This window comes from Anabas testudineus, chromosome 8 (genome assembly GCF_900324465.2).
Source record: "Anabas testudineus chromosome 8, fAnaTes1.2, whole genome shotgun sequence".
Lineage (NCBI taxonomy): Eukaryota > Metazoa > Chordata > Actinopteri > Anabantiformes > Anabantidae > Anabas > Anabas testudineus.
The window spans coordinates 19,147,968-19,166,238 of record NC_046617.1 but is presented as its reverse complement, the minus strand read 5'-3'; the positions used below and the strand labels follow the sequence as shown (position 1 = coordinate 19,166,238).

The 18,271-nt window shown below is 40.4% G+C and overlaps 1 protein-coding gene across 2 annotated transcripts; it reads right to left on the bottom strand.

The window, feature by feature from the left end:
- Window positions 1–190: 190 nt before the first annotated feature.
- zmp:0000000896 (caspase recruitment domain-containing protein 11) lies at window positions 191–11,997 on the bottom strand. Of its 2 annotated transcripts, none has more exons than XM_026345719.2 (24): window positions 11,699–11,995; window positions 9,316–9,558; window positions 8,450–8,587; window positions 7,625–7,811; window positions 7,331–7,469; window positions 6,066–6,281; window positions 5,849–5,968; window positions 5,623–5,748; window positions 5,211–5,390; window positions 5,021–5,125; window positions 4,707–4,743; window positions 4,537–4,574; window positions 4,331–4,419; window positions 4,162–4,208; window positions 3,867–3,987; window positions 3,403–3,580; window positions 3,126–3,249; window positions 2,736–2,976; window positions 2,502–2,568; window positions 2,279–2,381; window positions 2,016–2,174; window positions 1,803–1,915; window positions 1,185–1,300; window positions 191–950 (listed from the first exon to the last, which is right to left on the bottom strand). In XM_026345719.2, exons 1-24 carry the CDS (start codon window positions 11,703–11,705, stop codon window positions 743–745), a joined length of 3,102 nt encoding a protein of 1,033 aa, XP_026201504.1. In that variant the 5' UTR covers window positions 11,706–11,995; the 3' UTR covers window positions 191–742. The 2 variants fall into 2 exon arrangements, with proteins under 2 accessions (XP_026201504.1, XP_026201509.1); XM_026345724.1 differs by having other exon boundaries at window positions 814–946; window positions 1,179–1,300; window positions 11,699–11,997.
- Window positions 11,998–18,271: the final 6,274 nt, after the last annotated feature.

The following is an 18,271-nucleotide window of genomic DNA, read 5'->3' as shown; positions in this document are numbered from 1 at the left end:
ACTCTATTTCTAAGTTTTTACGAACCAGGATTAGATCAATCTCTTCAAACCTAAAGGCTATAAAACTATAAAGACATGTTGTACTTTATTTAAAAGATTTCAATGAAATGCTGCTGCAGTGATACCTATGTACACTCAAATTTAAATTAAAAAATATTTATCGCACACACATGCACCAACAAGTGTAAAATCTTTTTGTATTAATTTATTTTTTTTAAATGTTCATAAAGGAAATGAGTAAAAATATATTTGGTCATAGTGAACTAAAGCCTCTGTTGTACAATGTAGTGTAAATAAAATGTAAAATGTAACAATTGCTTAAAAAAAACTGCACATAAAGACATTTATACCAGTACCTCAATTACCAGTGATCCAAATGTCTTTTAAAATTGTGTGTGCTAGATAATAAAGTAATTATGAATGACAGGTTGCACGTAACAGTTAATAACAGATATTTATGTACTGACATTTACCACCTTTGTGTGGCTCAGATTTAGTTATATTTTTCCATTGTAGCCAGTCCAGCTTGGCTATGTAGATAAGTATTAAAACATTTTTACTTACAAACATGTCTATAGGCCCAAGCTGCTCTCCTTTGAGATTCCAAGCTGATTCAAAGTTGATGTTGGCCCATTCACTCTACATGTTTCACTAAACATTAATGCTCTATAGTGGTTCAGTGAGAGATTTATACTAGTAGTAAATTTTAACAATTTTAACATTTAACAATTTTAACTCTCCTCTATTGCAGCCTATCCAGTTCAACCCAAGCTACTGCTCTCTGCTGGCTGTGGATGGCATTGCGTATGGCTGCTAGAAGCTCATCAGTGCTGCTCCAGGTGTTGGGCTTCAAGGTGTAGTAGAGCAGTGGCAGTGTCTCCAGCAGCAGCTCCTCAGCCTGGCAGCACTCCTCCATTACAGTGTCTTCTCCACACACTGGAAAAAACTTCCTATTTCAAGTGTTGGAGGAAAAAATGGTTGATTTCTTTCAAACAAAGACTTAATTATTACATAATTGCAAGATATGATAATACCACACTGTCTGCATATGAGGTGAAAAGTGTATGAAGTGTATGATAAACTTGAACAAGCCCGAATGTAACACCATTATGCTGCTATGATTTAATATCTGCTTACTTTAACATGAATTCACTGTGCTAGTTTGCTAATGAACACACACTTACCTCAGCTTCTTGTGTTTCTTGCTCTTGGGGCGGATATTGATGATGATAGGGTAAATCCCCTGTCTCAGTAAACCCTCAACACAATGCAACCCCAGCTCGAGCAGACAGTGCTTGTCCTATTACGGACACAAAGTGGAAGATTTGTGATAAGGTTAAATTTGGAAATGGTCATATGCTTTACATATTATACTGTTGCAAGAAAAATTAAGTTAACTATTTTAATTTCATGGCTTTCTACATAATATGCTCATGAAATGTGGTCTGATCTTCACCAAAATCAGAAATATCAACAAATACAATATTTCTAAGCTGATAAAACAGTCACAATCCTTCATGTCTTTATAGAACAGACAGCAATAACCCCTACATAAGAAAATAAATTTATAAACATTATGAATATGAATACAATAATAGTTGACACACAGTGTGCATTTGCAGATTCAGCAATATGGTTGCAAATATAATCAGCATATATAAACAAGTGTGGCTATTTTATGTCTACACCTGTACAATCTAATATATCTGATAGATACTAGATGCACTACAGGTATAATAATCAGTAATAAGCATTTTTGAAAAACATGACAGACAGAATGATGATGTGTTTTTTTTAATTACCTGGCTGATGACATCCTGTATTGAGTTCAGCCTTATGCCCAGGGCCTGATCTGGATTGCAAGAATCCAACAAGAACACAGTCTTGTCTCGCATCTCAGACGCCTCAATAGGCACTGTAAACCACAGCACGCAGAGTTATAAAAATATTTTTTGTTCAATGTGTTTGGGACATGGCATGTGTGAATAAGAGAAGAGAGAGTGCTGTGCAGATACCTGGTGGGCAGGTATTGAAGTTTAAACCAGACTCTGATGGCTGCAGCAGCCTTTCTATGAGGCCACGGGAAAGAAGAGAGGGGGAGAAGATGACCGGTCGCTTAGTCTGAATCTGCAACGGGTGCACTAAGCTGTACGGGATCAAGTGGTCCTCATGACCTGAGGGGGACGGCACATGTTAATGTGTAGTGCACACAACAGATATTTTCAATATGCAATATGATTTATCACACGTGTGGTGATGTACACAAGCAGGAACTTACGTTTGTTGAGTGTATAAAAGACCTGCTGTGTGGAACCATTTCCACGGGAACTGTGGTCCGCTGCCTTGACTAGTCGTACTCGGCCAGGTGTTTTCTTCAAGAACTGCACATAGGAAAATGGGGAAAAGTAGTAATAGTTATGTTAAGTATAGTTATGGGATCTGTAATATTTTGGCAGTTTCCTACTGAGGTTGAGCCTGATGTTTAATGTGAGATAACTAACCATCTTCTTCTTGTCCTTCTGCTCCAGTGCTATTTTTTGCAGCTTTACAAGTAACAACTGTTGCGCCCTGAAATGGAAAATGGTTTAATCCAGGTCATTTACAATCCTAATTTCTGCAAAACTAAAACATTTCTAACATGTCTTACTTTTAATATTCCTACACACTATGATCACAGTTTTCAGACAGTCTAATATTTGTCTTCCAGAGCTACACTGAGCTACACTTCAGTGTACCTGTTGTAGTTGGGCATGGTTCCTGTTTGCTTGGGCTTGGCGGTGCTTTGGTCCACGAGAGAACAGCACCAGTGGTATTTCCCCTTGTACCTTGTGTCTGTGACATGTATAATGTCATCACAGGATATACTTAGAGATGGAGGGTCACCGTGAGGCTCTATGTTGAGATTGACACGCACATAGAAAGAGTCAGCGCCCACGAAGTTGTGTGATGACAGCTCGGAGCACAGCTTTGTGTATGCTGACAACAGGAAGCAGAAGAGGGCAAAAATTAGTCTCTTCTTTATGAGACATACATGATAATTAAGACTTGGTGTATCACAGGGAAAGGTTTATAAAAGTATTAATGTATTATATAAATCTTTCAAATGTGAGCAATAACTAACTAACCCTCAGGATTGCTTCGGTGTTTGAGAGATGAAGGTTCAGTCCACCACTGCAGAGAAAAGTGGGCTACTTCAGCAGTGCACTGTCCCAGCAGCACACTACCCCCCCCAAAAAGAACCCTCTCCAGCTGGAAGAAAAAGGCACAATATGTTACATCCTTATAACACTATCTTATTCTCTGTCTAATGTTCAAGTTACACTTTTTCTTAAACATGTCCATCTGCAGATTGAACTGCATAAATACAATATTCATACATTTAGTTACTGTACAAAAACACACCTCCAGCAGCTCACTGCCCTCCTTCAGTCCATATTGTTCAGCTGGGGAACCGGCTCTCACATGGCTGACAAAGACCCCTGTTCGGTTTCCTCCAACTATTGTGATGTCATCGGCTAGACTGGCTTTTCTGTGCTTTGGTAAAGTGGGAGGACTGGGAGACGGGGAGCGGGAGAGTATCCTGAGAGACAGCAAGAATTGTCAGCAAAACTTTAGGATGCTTTGAGATGTACATTAGCGAAATTTATTAAATTATGTCTAAACTATACTATAAATATTATTATATCCCACAGACCTGGGAAACCAAATGCTCTAATTTAAATGTATCATTGAAAGGCAACAGTCCTTTTTTTTGTACTGCATCATCATCATCCTTATACTATTTATAATTAAATACATTATATTTAATATTACACTGGCTATTATTTAGAAACAAAGTGTGATGTGTCAGTGCCTTGAGGTAGTACCTGGGAACACTGGGATAGGTCCGGTGTGAAGAGACTGCAGGCAGGTTGATCAAGTCAAGGGGGAAGGGATGAGAGTGTAGTGAGATCCAGGAATCTGACAGAGAAAGTTCACCGTGCTCATCTGAAAACACCACAAACGCTCATAACTTATGCTCACAATGTGCTACACATGAAGAAAAAAAACAGAACACTTGTTTGTGTAATTGTACTTTAACATAAAATTACTGGGAAATAAAAAATCCTGACATGAACTGCTCCTCATTTTGTTTGCATGGAAAACTTTTTTGTTGTTCACCTGTAATATTATCATTCTCATCACTGCCCCAGGAGTCCAAGTCAAACCTTTGCAGAGAAGGAAAAAGGGGATGTTATAAATGCTGTCAAATTAAATCGAAATCGATTAATTGGAATAGAGTATAAATACTGTATGTGCAGACAAGGTAACCAGCGGCTGATAGACTTACTCTGTGTTGAATCGTCGGTTGATGGAGTTCATACAAGGAGGAAAGGGGAAAGTGGAGAGCCGGTTTATTTCTTTCTCATTGTGTTCTGCCTGAGGGTCGGGAGATGAATAAAAACACTAAGCTTGAATATTTTCCTTTTTTCATTCATTCTTTCTTTTTTATCTTTTATTGCACTGCATGTTAATAAGCAGGGCTGTGATACTTACTGATGACAGGATGTTCTCCTCTGAGGTGGAACAGGAATCTGTGAAGGCAAAAAGCAAAAATAATCTTGAAAAAAAAAAACCAAGTTAAATCTGTGTGAGACAGATAAATAATTTGGTACAAGTATTTTCCTGTGCAAATCATCTTCCAGATGTTTGCACATGAAGCTTACCTTCTGAGTTTCCATTGGCTTGGCCTTTAGGGGGCGTCTGTAACACAGATAAGATAACAGCATGACTCCACAGCTAGTGTGTTGGTATTGCGCAGGTACAAACTCGCTAAGAGTTGCATAAGAATGTATTACAACATGTCATACTTTTATGGTAATGTCAAAGAGTATCTGAAGAAATTTACTTTGCTTTCCAAAACCTACACTCATTGTATTGCCTACAACAACATGAGAAATTGTGTTGACTCAAGTTAGGTGTGCTAATTCTAGTGTTAATGTGGATGTTAGTACAATAATAATTATGAGCCAGCTCTGACCTTTCTTCGCAGCAGGTGAGTGCTATTGCGCTGCTGGCTCAGGTCCAGGTCAGGAGAACAGCATGGGCCGTAGCAGTGATCTTCACTGCACAGAGACAGGTGCGACTGTGGAACACACACGTGTTGGAATAAAATAGGAAGTTGCAGCAGAAAGACTGTGTTTCACTCCAACAATGGTGTGTTCACTCACACAATGCAGACAGGAGGTGCTCTGTGCTATTTGCTCCTGGCTCCTCTCCCTCTCTCTCTCCAGGTCCCTTTGCTGCTGCTCCAGGTTGGCCTGCAGCTCTGCAATGCGTTTACGCAGACGGTTCTTATCCAGCAGACAGTCGGTGTACTCCAACTGCAGGCTGTCGCGACTACGCAGAGCCTGGTAGAAAGTTCACATCATGCAGAAATTGTTAACACTACTTGCTGTTAACTGACTAATGTTTACTAAACGCTAATATAAAGATAATGGGGGACATTAAAGCCACAGGCTATAGAAACATAACTACTAAATCTGCCTTAATACACTCCAACAAGGCATATTGTGTTGGGCAGTGCTGCACATGTGAGCCATGAGTCCAGCCTCAATTCAGACCCACTGAACTGACACTGACCTGGTCTCTTTCTTTTTCCAGTTCCATGATCTGGTTGAAATAGGACATGCTCCTCTTCTGCTCAGTCTCCCAGTCCAGCTGGAGAGTCCTCACCTTCAGCTGTAGCTGCTCACACTGTGACTCCAGCTACAAACACAGTTCACCATTACATCCTCTAATAAAAGAAGAATGTAAATGTAAAGATAGAAAAATGTTAGGTTTAAGGTGACTGGTAACAAATGTTCACCTTGTCCCTGATTTCCTCAGTACTCTGCAGCTCTGCCTGTAGTTTGGTGATGATATCACAGAGCTCCTGCCTCTGCTCTGCAGCCTCTATGCGGTCCTGCTGCAGGATGTCCATCAGAGCCTGAGGGGAGTAACAGGAACATTTTTAAAACATAAAACATAGCCCTTTTCATTCTGCCTCTTATAAAGATGATAAAAACGCAGGTTTAAAAACATACTATGACTCCAGTGGTGGGAACTGAGTCCCTCATCTGAGTTCCAGGATTCTCTGAATTCAGTTTCTCAGTATGGCGCACAGGTTTCTTTGGTAAAGGAGGCGGAGAACCATTTATTCCATTAGCACACAAACTGTTCCTTTTTGGTTTTGCAACGTCCCCCGGACCATCGATTGTTTGTTTTTCTGCCTCTGTCAACCTTAACTTTAGGTCCTCTACCTGTATGGAAAACAAAGCAGGCATAGAAACATACCCTTACATTTTAAAATTTTGTATTTGTAAAGTTTTGTATTGTCTGCAATATTTAGTATGATGCTTTGTATTATCTCTATAATTACCATATCAGTGCAGAACCTTTACATGGTATCAACACAAACAGTTCTGTATTTTGTATCATCATCTTTGCCTACTTTTATTTTAGAAACCAAATATTTATTAATAATAACTACAAAACTTACTACATTCTCATATTAGCAGGCAGCCAGCAGATAATTATGCACTCCATTCAACTTGTTTACGAATTAAATTAACCACAAAGATCTCCGTGTATTCACAAGTGATTCATTCCTCACTGCTATGGTTATTTTGGTTGACATGTTGGTACAGCTCACATACTAAATAGAAATTAGGTTAATAACATCTCCACAGATCCTGAACTCCTCCAGAATTGCTCACTTCACTTCACTTCAATACTCCTGCTGCAGCTCCGTACCAGCTGAAGTAGTTTCACTGAATGATGGCAGGTTATAACGCATTTCTTTTTGTCTCCTGCCCTAATTCTCTTCAAACTTCAAAATATTATATGAATAAGCTCTCCCTGTGTCTATATTAAGTTATTTTACTAAAAATGTAGATCTGGCAAAACACAAAACACATTTACTGTTTCTGAAGCAACTGGACAGTTGTTTTTGGATTCAGAGAATGAGCTAAAAAAATGCTGTTGTGAGACAGGGAGTGACTCATCCACTAACTTCACTCTTCACACTGAGGGGCCTCTTACTACTTCAGTGGAGTTGTGTAAGATAGTGCTTAGGTTTAAGTCAGTGTAACCCTACTGCAGTAAATCAATTGTAGAGTCAGTGTAACCCTACTGCAGTAAATCAATTGTAGAGTCAGTGTAACCCTACTGCAGTAAATCAATTTTTAAGTCAGTGTAATCCTACTGCAGTAAATTAATTTTTAAGTCAGTGTAACCCTACTGCAGTAAATTAATTTTCACGCATATATATATTTACATTCAGTTACCTGTGCTGCTTCTAACAACCTACCTGCCTCAGTAGCTCTCTCTCTCGACTGGAGACTTTGCCTTGCTCCTCCAGAGCCCTGGAATATTTCACTGCTTGCTCCAGGTGTCTCTCCTTCAGTTTTCCCAGCTCTCGACTTGCTGACTCACAGTCCTGACGCAGCCTTAAGATCACAAACCATCAAGTGTGTAAATTGTTACTATTTCTCATTTATTAGTTTAAAAACTCGATTTCTTTGAGACTTTACTGTATTTTTCTTTTTTCACAGGATTCAGGGTTAGAGAAACAAACCAGATTACCTAGAAAAGTCCAACCAACCTCTCATGCTGCAGTCTGTCGTGACGTAACTCCTGTGCTTTACGTTCTGCCCGGCTGCGTTCTTCCTCCGCCATCCGGCAGCGCTGAGACAGGCGTCGCTCACACATTCGGCTGTTTCGAAGCTGCTCCCTTAGTTTACGCACCTCCAGTAGCAGAAATTGGGTCAAACCCTCTGGACCTTCCTCATCTGGGGAGAGATAGGTGGAGGTTATAAGAGCAAGAGGGGTATGGATTAATGTAAGGAACGTGCACATGCACGTCAGACAGACTGGTGAGGTGTGTGTCTGTGTGTGTGTGAGACACTTTCATCAATGTCACATTTGTACATACAGCATCAGTCTACACTGAACATTGTAGACATACTTTGTGCAGAAATGCTGAGACAGTTGAAATCAACCACAAGATCCCAACTGCTTCCTAAGTTCCCAGGCTGGCTATACATCTTTTGATGTGTGACTGTCAGAAACCCTTTCATTATATTGTGCTTGTTTATACCACGGTCTGCATTCCTTTGGACACTCATAATGAGAATGTTTGTTTAGTTCTGCAGAGCACTTTGATTTACAGTTTAAAAATTAACCTTTGTGTATTGTCTTGAGTGTTTGACGGTCTTGGCTCTCAGTGCCTTAATGCACTTAGCATCAAGCTTGGACCAAGTTCCCAACTGTAAAATAATTGAATTGGCTAGGTCCTTCTTTTCCTGTTTCTTTTTTTTTTTTGTTAAGCACAAATTAAATTCAAAATTGATTGAGACTCAACTTTTGAGTGTTGAGTCCACACCTCTGTCATCCCCTCATCTGTGCACATCCAGAGAAAACTCCCTACCCAGTATGAGTGAGCATCGATGTGTGGGCTGTTCACCAGTCAGCTGTGTGTACTGCTCTGGGTGGTAAAACTCCAGTGACTCCATGAAAGCCTGAAGACCTCGCTGGCCCTGAGTGCGCAGAATGTCCAGCAAACGACCTGTAAAGCAAAAAGAAAAGAGAAAACTGTAATGTTGAATCATTCACTGTCGTACAGACACTGTCTTCAACACATATCTGATGCATGTTCATATCAGTATTGTAAACTGTGCTGTACTTTCTCTTTGATGCAAAGTTAAGTTACCCGTCATTACAAATCTAACCTCCATAGATGACTGGCTCTAGCATGAGCTAACACACTGCTGATGAAATATCAACGATATGAACTTAGTCCTACACTTGGTGCTTGTCCGTATCCCGTCTGTACTTGCAACAGCTCCCCTTCATCTTTATCTTCATTCCTCATTCCCGCCTCTCACACTCCCCTTTACTTATCAGAGCCTTTCATCTTACTCTCTAACTCCAGTTTCTGCCTGGTTGCAACATTCGTCTTCACCACCTGTTCCTGTCTCTCACACTGCTGCACAATCATTTAGACATTTGCATCAGTTAACCCTAATAAAGACTATATTGAATGTTGTCCATCTTTTTTACCTTCTCATCTTTCCTGTCATTTACATTTTATTACATTTAGCTGTTTACTGTCTGTCTTCTCAGTTTCATTTTCTAATGAGGCAGCAAAGTATGTGTTTCCTTTTTAGCAAAAATCTTTTTTCTACACTGCTTCTGCAAAATTACAATGAGAGATAATAATGTTTTTGCAAAATATAAACGATGATAAATGATAGGTAGATTTATTGTTTGCAAATGAATTCTCCTTCTTCTCACCGGCCTTGCTGATGCGCAGTGGATACTGTGTGGAGTTGAGCACCTCATCCTCATCCTGTTCATCTATGACCTTGCACTGGCGCAGATACGGTGTGAGTTTGGCTGGGTTGAGGATGCGTGTGAGCTTGTGTCGTACTCCTTCCACACGATCCCACAGCTCCTCACAGCGCTCCTCTGACCAGAGGGGCAAAGGTTGCACTTCCTCCAATGATATGCCCCCCTCCTCCGCCCAAATGGTGACACCTGTAGGAAACCGAAACTGTTTTCATGTCTAGAACTTTATGTCACAAGGCTGCAGTCAGAAAAATTATAGAATATACAGTGTTGTGCGTGCTGCTTTCTCAGGCCTGTACGTTTGTTACTGTGGGCCATGTCTTTTTCGTTTTCCCATTTCAGCCCCAACCCCAGGCATACAGACATAGCTCATGTCCAGTCATAGACTAAATAGTTTTTCCATTCAGAATTCCTCTGGAATTTGTTTTTGTCTGACTACGCTTATCTGAGTCTCTGCAACTCTCAGCCATCAAAGGAGGGTCATAACTGTACAGCATGCTAATTGTAAGATTCCCAGAGAGACCCAGTCTGTCTGTACTGTAATAGAGTTCATGTGAGGAACTCATTTAGAATGCTTTTCATGTTTATCCTGTTTGATCAGCACTGAATGGTGAGTGTGGTTTACTTGCTGCAAAATGTCTACAGAGTCACACAGGTATGTTTGACACATCCATATTTAACTTAAAGCCATTTGCCTTTCACACAGTATATGCAGGGTTAAAGCAGATGAATAAAAACTCACTGTATTTCATAATCAGATTGTTAATTGCAACAGTAGTTTCTCGTTGTGTTTTATAGTTGTAGAGCAAATGCTGCGCTTATGAGGGTCATAAACTAGTGGGGAGGACACTTTTTGGGTCAATGTCTCAGAGCCTAGGAATGAATATACTGACATGACTCATACACGCACACCTAAAAACACACCACGGAACCACAGACAAAAGCTCTGTGGGCCCCAATCCCTTCACAGTGAAGTAGACAAAGAGTGAGAAAGTAAAGCTACTACTCCAGTGTATTAAAAAACAGCTCTAGGTATGTTTAAACTAACTGTAAATTATTATCTGGGTTATCAATACATAACAGTAACAATAACAATAACAGAAATGACGTCTGAGCTTTCAGTGATGTAAGGGAGGGAAATCTCTCCTATGACCGCTTTAGCCCTCCAAAGTCATTCTAATCTACAGAAACAAGCTTGTGTCTGATTTTTGTTTGTTCAACACATGTAGTGAATCTGTCTTAATCACACTGAGATCCAGGTCTGCACATCTCACTGCAGTCGTAAGTGTGCATTTTGTTTCATTTCATAATGAACTTTTATTGGCTGAAAAAAGAAATGTAAAAACATTCCTTTACTTCTAATAACCTACCATGGGTATTTGCCTCTATTTATTCTATTCTACTGAATACGTGTATTCAAATTCAATTCTAGAAAATGCACAAACAGGATCCTTGTGAATATATGTGTTACCCTCAGTGTCTCTCTGTTGTTGCCTATCTTTATTTACTACTATGAGAATGAGTGTCTGCTGCTATGTGCAGCGATGTGACCTAGGAAGCAGGTTGAGGCAAGTCTGGATGCTCTGGAATCTCTGTCATCAACCACAAACAGTGTATTGAGACATTGTTCTTGTGTTATTGGCACTTAAGTCCTTACAGTCAAAGCCGACGAACACACTCATCCAAACTATATCTGCGGTACTTTCACCTTTTCCTATAACGTGACTGAGAAAATAACTAAAGCTAAAAAAAAAAAAAATCATCATTAATCATCATCAAGATATGAATCTACATATGTGCTATCTGCTGGCAATTTAACATATATCATATATTTTGGAAAATAAATGGTCCTCAGGATGATTCTGTGTCTGCCTTTTCTTACATTGCATCCTTTATTCTCTTAAAACAGTTACTTGTTGTTATTTCTCTTGGTGTCATCTTAGAGTTTTAACAGATGCCTTAATTCTACAACTATTTTTTCATTTTTTGTCAAAATAACACATTTAACTGAGCAGATGTGCATGAAGGGGTATGTATAAATGTAGTAATTATAAGATCTACAATCTTTACTAATTACAGGAATAATAATAATGTGGTTTGTTATGAACTGACTTTTGCTTCAGAACTCGACACGGACCAGAATCCGGGTCTGAGAACCTTATAAATGACTATATGCAATAAACAGGCTGTAGTAGAACCCTGGGTATTCACAGGGTGACTGGTTTACAAAACCTCAAACCTGTCGACACATTTCAAACAACTACGACCATACAGAAACTAAACAGACTAAACAGCGTCATGACTGAGATACTGAAATCTTTAATCTTACCACTCATGTCTTTAACCCGCTCGGATAAATTTAGCAGCAGCGCGCAGAGTAATCAAGTTCTCCACATCACGTTTAGATCCAGGAGCGAGTCATGAGTGAAACTTCACCAGTGATGTGAGCGTGTGTAGACGAGTGGAAGCCGAGGCGTCACCTGTGTGGAGAGCACAGGTCCTCCTGTACGCGCACCTTGGCGCACTCGGATACTCCGCCTTGGATCAGCCACGACCAGCCAATCGGCAGCCAAGAGAAAAGCCCCTCTACGCACCATCCCAGCACAACGGATTTCCTCTATCAGCGCTCAGCAGAGAGAGGGTCCGACGGAAAGTGGTGACCTCACGTTTTGTCAGTATAGTGAGGTCCTGAAGCACTAGATGGCGCTTTCAATCAATGGTTGTCCACGGATAAAGGTTCTTGTGCAATTCGTAGCAGTGATACTGTCAGAGGTGAGAAAAAGTGTCCCACAGCAACATGAAATGCAAGTGATTAAGCTTTTATTCAAACTTTTATTTAAAAGAATGCAGAATAATTTGCAATTACAAAATACAAATTGTGACAAACTCACATATTGAATTGCCATTTGACAAATTGTAATTTAAATCCTTCACCTCTCACAGGGCTGTTTTGTTTCATTGGTTGTGTATTTTTAATGATGTCTTGTCACAGAGACGTCATACAGAGATTATTACTCATTAACCGTGACTCATTCTTCCAGTGATTCCCTGCAACCAAGAGCAAAAAGCTGTTTTCTCACCTGGTTAAACTATAAGACAGACAGTTTTGTGTTGTGCCCTGGAGGAGAGCAGGTTGAAGCCAAGAGAAACCTGACTGGTCTTGTACATGAGTGACGCAGAGTTTCATTCTGCTTTAAATTTTTCTAGTATTAGAGTATATCTGAGTGTATCTGGGATGTTCTGCAGAGATATTGCCTGTAATTAATAGATTATTAAATAAGAGTGGGTGACTCATGGGCAGCTGGGTATAAGAGTGAGGGATGAGACGGGGAGTAGAGTGTGTTGTGAAATGTGTCTTTCAGTTACAGTACAAAAGCAGACAGAAATATGGGGAATGTGTCTTTTTGTGGCATGTGGACAGGAAACGTCAGGCTGCTCTGCATCACTGGGCCTCCTGTTAGGGTCTCTGTGCTGCTGCTGAGTTAAAGGAGAAACAGTTTTACGCAGGAAGTATAGGTATGTGAAGATGTTCGCTCTGAACTTTCTCTGAATAAACCAACTACCTGCAAAAAATGAACCCAGACTGTGTTTCAGTGGCCGAACTGTGATAAAGTGAGAGTTTGATGATTAAATTTTCTACTTTGATTGAAGGAGGTGTATTTGATGTACAAACTGACACAGTGATAATATGTTACCTGAAGTTTATAGGAGTGAAATGAACTCTGAACATGAGAATTCATAGACAGGAAATAGAGTAGGTCACATACATTTCTCTGTTTCCTCTCTGTGTTTTTATCTTATCATGTGCTGCGTCACCTTTGCCTCCCTTTTTGTCACCAACTCTTGTTATGACTCGACGCACATCTGTCTTCTGTCTTTCTCTGAGTCTGTTACAGCACATCTTGCCCGCCCTGTTGTTCCTAAATTTGTTTGTCACTATCTGACATTTCAGCTTCTTCTTCTAATCAAAGCCAATCCATCCTTCAACCGGCCGTCCAGACCTTGTTCTGCAGAGGGAGGGAGGGCTGCAGTGGATGAGCATTCCTGTTGTCTCTGAGGTGACGGCGACACAGAGGAGCCATTGACAGAAGCACTGGACCCCACAGTTTGCTCATGCTGGAATGTGTGATATCGCAAGAGCTCATTCAAACAGAAATAGACTGTGCAAAATTCCTCAAGTGCACTTGCTAGACCACAAGTGAAAGAGCAGGTGTTAGTTTTAGCATCTTTTTGAAAAGGCAGCGTGAGGCTGGTGATGACCACTGTTTAAGAGTCAAACCCGACGACTGTGTCATGGTCACGGAGATGAAGCTTAATGACAAACGTTTTCAGCAAATGAATTCCACAAAATATGGTTCAAAAATGACCAGTGTCTGTGGGTTCAATCTCTGTTGACTTCGCTGCTGCACGGCATAAACAGGCCCGGCTCTTTATCAAGCAGCTGACCCCCCATGGCTCCATCTATGACTCAAGCCTGGCGGCTGCACAGAATCGCTCCTTTGTGTCTGTGAAGAATGTCTCTTTGAAAAACAGAGGCAGAGAAAGAGAGGGATGGGAGCATGAGTAATTGAGGCAGATTTGAATCTTGACATGTGATTTATGCTTCCTTTGTAGACAGGAAGCTGCAACAGAAGTTTCCATTATTGATCAGGCTGGTGGTGTCACTACAAGATACCCTTGCACACCACCAGCTTTATGACAAACTTGAGATCGAAGGTGAGAAATAAATATCAGATGCCAGTGTAACGTGTAAATCAGTCTCCACTCTCCAAGAGGAAGATATCTGTCCATGGGTGCTGTGCTGTCCCCTCAGCTCTCTGTCTGTGTCATGTTTGGCAGCTCAGTGTAGCTTAATGAGATCTTGTAAATATCCCACAGTAATACCATGCAATTTCCTGTTTAACATGGAATCAGCATCAATAACACCAGAGTGAAGGAAGGAATTCTTACTGAAGCAAACAAGCAGCTTGTAAAAACAATGACACTGAAAATGCATTTCTATGCTTGGTATTTTGTCTCTTTGTCCAGGTTTCTCTTACAGAAGTGGGGAAATGTCCGATTTCTTTCAGTTCTATACAGACACTGCTTTAAACTAGAGTCAAATAAAAGGAACAGACACTGTTAGAGTAGAAACAAACCTTTTAACGAGCTCAGGTTCCACAGTAGCCAGTCAACAAGTGCTCCCATTCCACCCAGAATATGACATATGAACTGCATGTTCAGTCTGTGTTTTTAGCGTTTGCATTTAACCTACACAAACAAATGTGTAAACACACACGACTTTGACTGTGACACAGACTGCTCCCCTTCCTGTCACTCTCCTTCCAGCTCAGTGAGGTTTGAACTGATGTTTGAATTACAGGGTGTAACAGAGCTGCCTAAATCTGAGCTCCACCGCACATACGAACTGCAGACATAGACAGCTTTACCAACCACTGCACATTATTTTCCAGATGCACAAACAGATTTTAAAATGCATCTATTGCTAACCACGTACTAAAAGTTGCCTTACAACAGGATTACATTTCGTAATAGAACCGTCACAGTATGCAAGACCTCAGCAGACTACACATCTGCCCCAGTATATCTGTATATTTATGCTCATATTTCAACACGTGGGCTTCGTTGTGAGTGGACGTTGTGTCCGTGCTTGTGTTTATCACATATCTACACCTACTTCACCTGCTTCTACCTGATCAGCTGTCCCCGCTGAGAGAAATTCAGATAAAGTAAACAAACAGCAACAGGAAACCAGTTCTCTTGGTGATGATGAACAATAAAGCGTGAGAGTTTCATTGTGCTGAGACAATAACGCTCTATTTTAAGCTCTACACAACAACATACAGTATCTGTATCTGTCTCTCTGTCTGTAATCCCCTGGGTCATCAAACGGCCACACAATTTAACAACAGTGTTTTACAGAACTGGAATTTGGAGATGTCAGTTATTCATTAAGATAACAGGAAGCCATATTAAACCCCTGATGATATTTAGTCTGTGTTTCTTTGTCCATCTTCATCAGTATGTCTAGAAGTACAAAGGCTGCTTTTAGTACTTACCAGCTCTCACAGACATCACCATCTATCTTTGCACCAGACAGACTGACAGACAGACAGAGGGACATTAACCCTCCCCGTGACTCAGTACAAACTACTGAAATGTCCTAATTTCTCTGCTCACTGTGCTTTTGGGGAAGTGACATAATCTCTGTGTGAGACTCTGCAGTCAGGTCACTGAACAATGTGATGTACATCACTGAACTCTTAAACCTAAAGGCAAAATAAATCATTTGATTGTGAATGAGTTGTTCTTTTCAGGTTGAAGTGTTAAAAGTGTTACTGACAGCTGTGGTTTGAAAAGGATTCAGAAACTCTGTCTGGTGAATTATGTAAAGCCCGTGTTACAACTTTGCGGGAGTTGTTCACAGTTATTAGAAGTGACACAACAAATATACAATATGTGTAAAAACTATTGTGAAATTACCAGGAGCATTAAGTGGGGACTAAGAGGTTTCCAGGTTAAATCCCATGGGATCTGAACTGTTAGCATCTGAACTTAGTGGTAGTAGTTGTAGTTTATCGTGAGCAGTAAAGTGAGTTTCTGAAATCTGTCTTGCAGTCAGCAGCACATTTATTACAGACACCAACATTTAACTACTTATGAAAAGGTAAAGTAACTACACTTCAAACAGCCAGCGTTTAGTCACTGAGGCCTGCTGAGAATCCAAAATCTTCTATTTGATGACGATGTTGATGAACATTATATACGATGAACAAAATATAACTAATACAGATCAGTGGTAAAGCTTTTGTTGGAGTGATGTCAGATGTTTCTGTCGGTGTTTGGTGACATATTCTTCTAGGTTTTAATTTTCCTGAGAGGTTTTCAACAATAACCACTAAGGGGAAACCACGTTCCCTTCTGGACCATCAATTGAGTCCTAAGTTTAGACCAAGTCTAAGTTAAGTTCTAAAAACAAAGGTGGACACTCACTCTTTTGTGGCTGCCAAGGTTTCAGCGTGTGATCACTTTTATTTTTTTTTTGCAGCCTAGAAAGCACGGAGGACTGATGTTACAATACTCTATTGTCTCTGGGCCAACACTCAGCTTCCTGGAGCTCCAGAATCCAAGGAAACAGGAGCACAGTCCAAACAAAGACGCAGGGATCGACTTCTTTCATGTAGCCCTTAACCCGTTCCTACATAAATCACCGTCATCACTCTGCTGTCCTCTTGTCACATTTCCTCAGCAGTGACTTCCAAGTCTGGGTTTCTGTCCTGCAGAGCAGGAGGCAGACTTACTCACACTGACGGACACCCACCATGAAAAGCCGTGCTCTAGGTGAAACCAACTTTACACTAATTCATGTTGTTTAAATGTGTTTTTAGTGGATGAACTTATTTAGTCGGCGTGACAGTAATGATAGTGACCTGTTGAAAACTAAATGAGCTTCAGTCTGAAAGGAGTTGAAGCGTCTCTCTCATTGGTGAGCAAGTCATTTCCTGTGAAAAAAAACATTGTTCTGCTTCAGACTTGTCATCCTGTTTGACTCCTTCCTTTCCACCTCTGTCTCTTTCCTCCCTACATGCTCATAATCTTCATGGTTTGCTCTGTTTGTCTTTGTTTACTCATGTTTCTCTGTCACCTCTATGAATCCCTAACATCACTTTGATGCACAATAATGATTAAAATATAAAACCACACGATTCTTGACAGAGAAAACATTTTTATTGTGATAGTTCATGATGTCTGGTTTCCATCACTGTTCTCTCCCATTATTTTCTCACTCCCTCTGTCTTGTTGGCTTTTCTTCGCTCTAACATTCACTGCTCGTCAAAGAGCTTCTGATACTTTGCAGCTGTTGTCAACAGGAGCTGCTCGCCCTCCTAACTTCACAGCAAAGATGATCCCCCAATTTCTCAAGGTTCACTCCTCCTCATTTCACATCTCTCTCTCTTCACTGTCTCCTCTCACCCACCTTCAAGCCCACTGACTTTTCTCCTGTGTCTCCTGCTTTCTTTTAATTTAATCCCACAGTCAAATCATTCTCTCTTTTGGTTTCTATTTTCCCCATCTGTTAATAAAATGATTTCTCTGGACAACAGCTTGAACTTTTAGACCTCCATCTGTATCTGTCTCTGCCCTCTGTCTGAATGAAGCAGCTGGTGCCAGCACTAATCGTTCCACCATTACACATTAGATGTTAAGCCAGATGACATCATGAGAACAAGATGTGCCATCATTTCTTACTTCTTAATAACAGTGGACTGAAATGAGATTGATTTCCCCAGCCACATACCCTAACTTTAAAAAGGAAAACTAAATGTAAAACATTAACGCTTATGTCAATTTAATTCTAATCTCAGCTCGAAATCCAGGTCTTAACCCTCCAACAGTCAGATAGGAGTACAGGATCAATACCATTACTACTAAAACTTGTGAATTGTGAAAAAGTAAAGATCAAATTGTGAAGAATCCCCTTTTAAACAATGGCTGATCTGTATGCTGTGCGCATAACTAGCATACATGTGTGCACTTTCACACACATCCACACTAGTCTTGCTTGGCCAAGTGTAGGTGGTGAGTGTATGTAAAGAGGTGTGACTGAGAAAAGTAAACTTGGTGTCCTGAGAAAAAGATATGAATGATTCCTGTGTGTGTGTGTGTGTGTGTGTGTGTGTGTGTGTGTGTGTCTAAGCTCTAACCATGAGCTTAGATTTGCAGTAAGTACAGTGAAACACACACAAACAAGCAAATACCCACAGACACACACACACACACACACACACACACACAGTGTGGGAAGACTCACAGCGGTTTATTCTTGCAGCCTTCTGCATGTTGTTCTATGTTGTTCTATGTTGTTCTATGTTGTTCTGTGTAGTTCTCATCTTACTCTTCA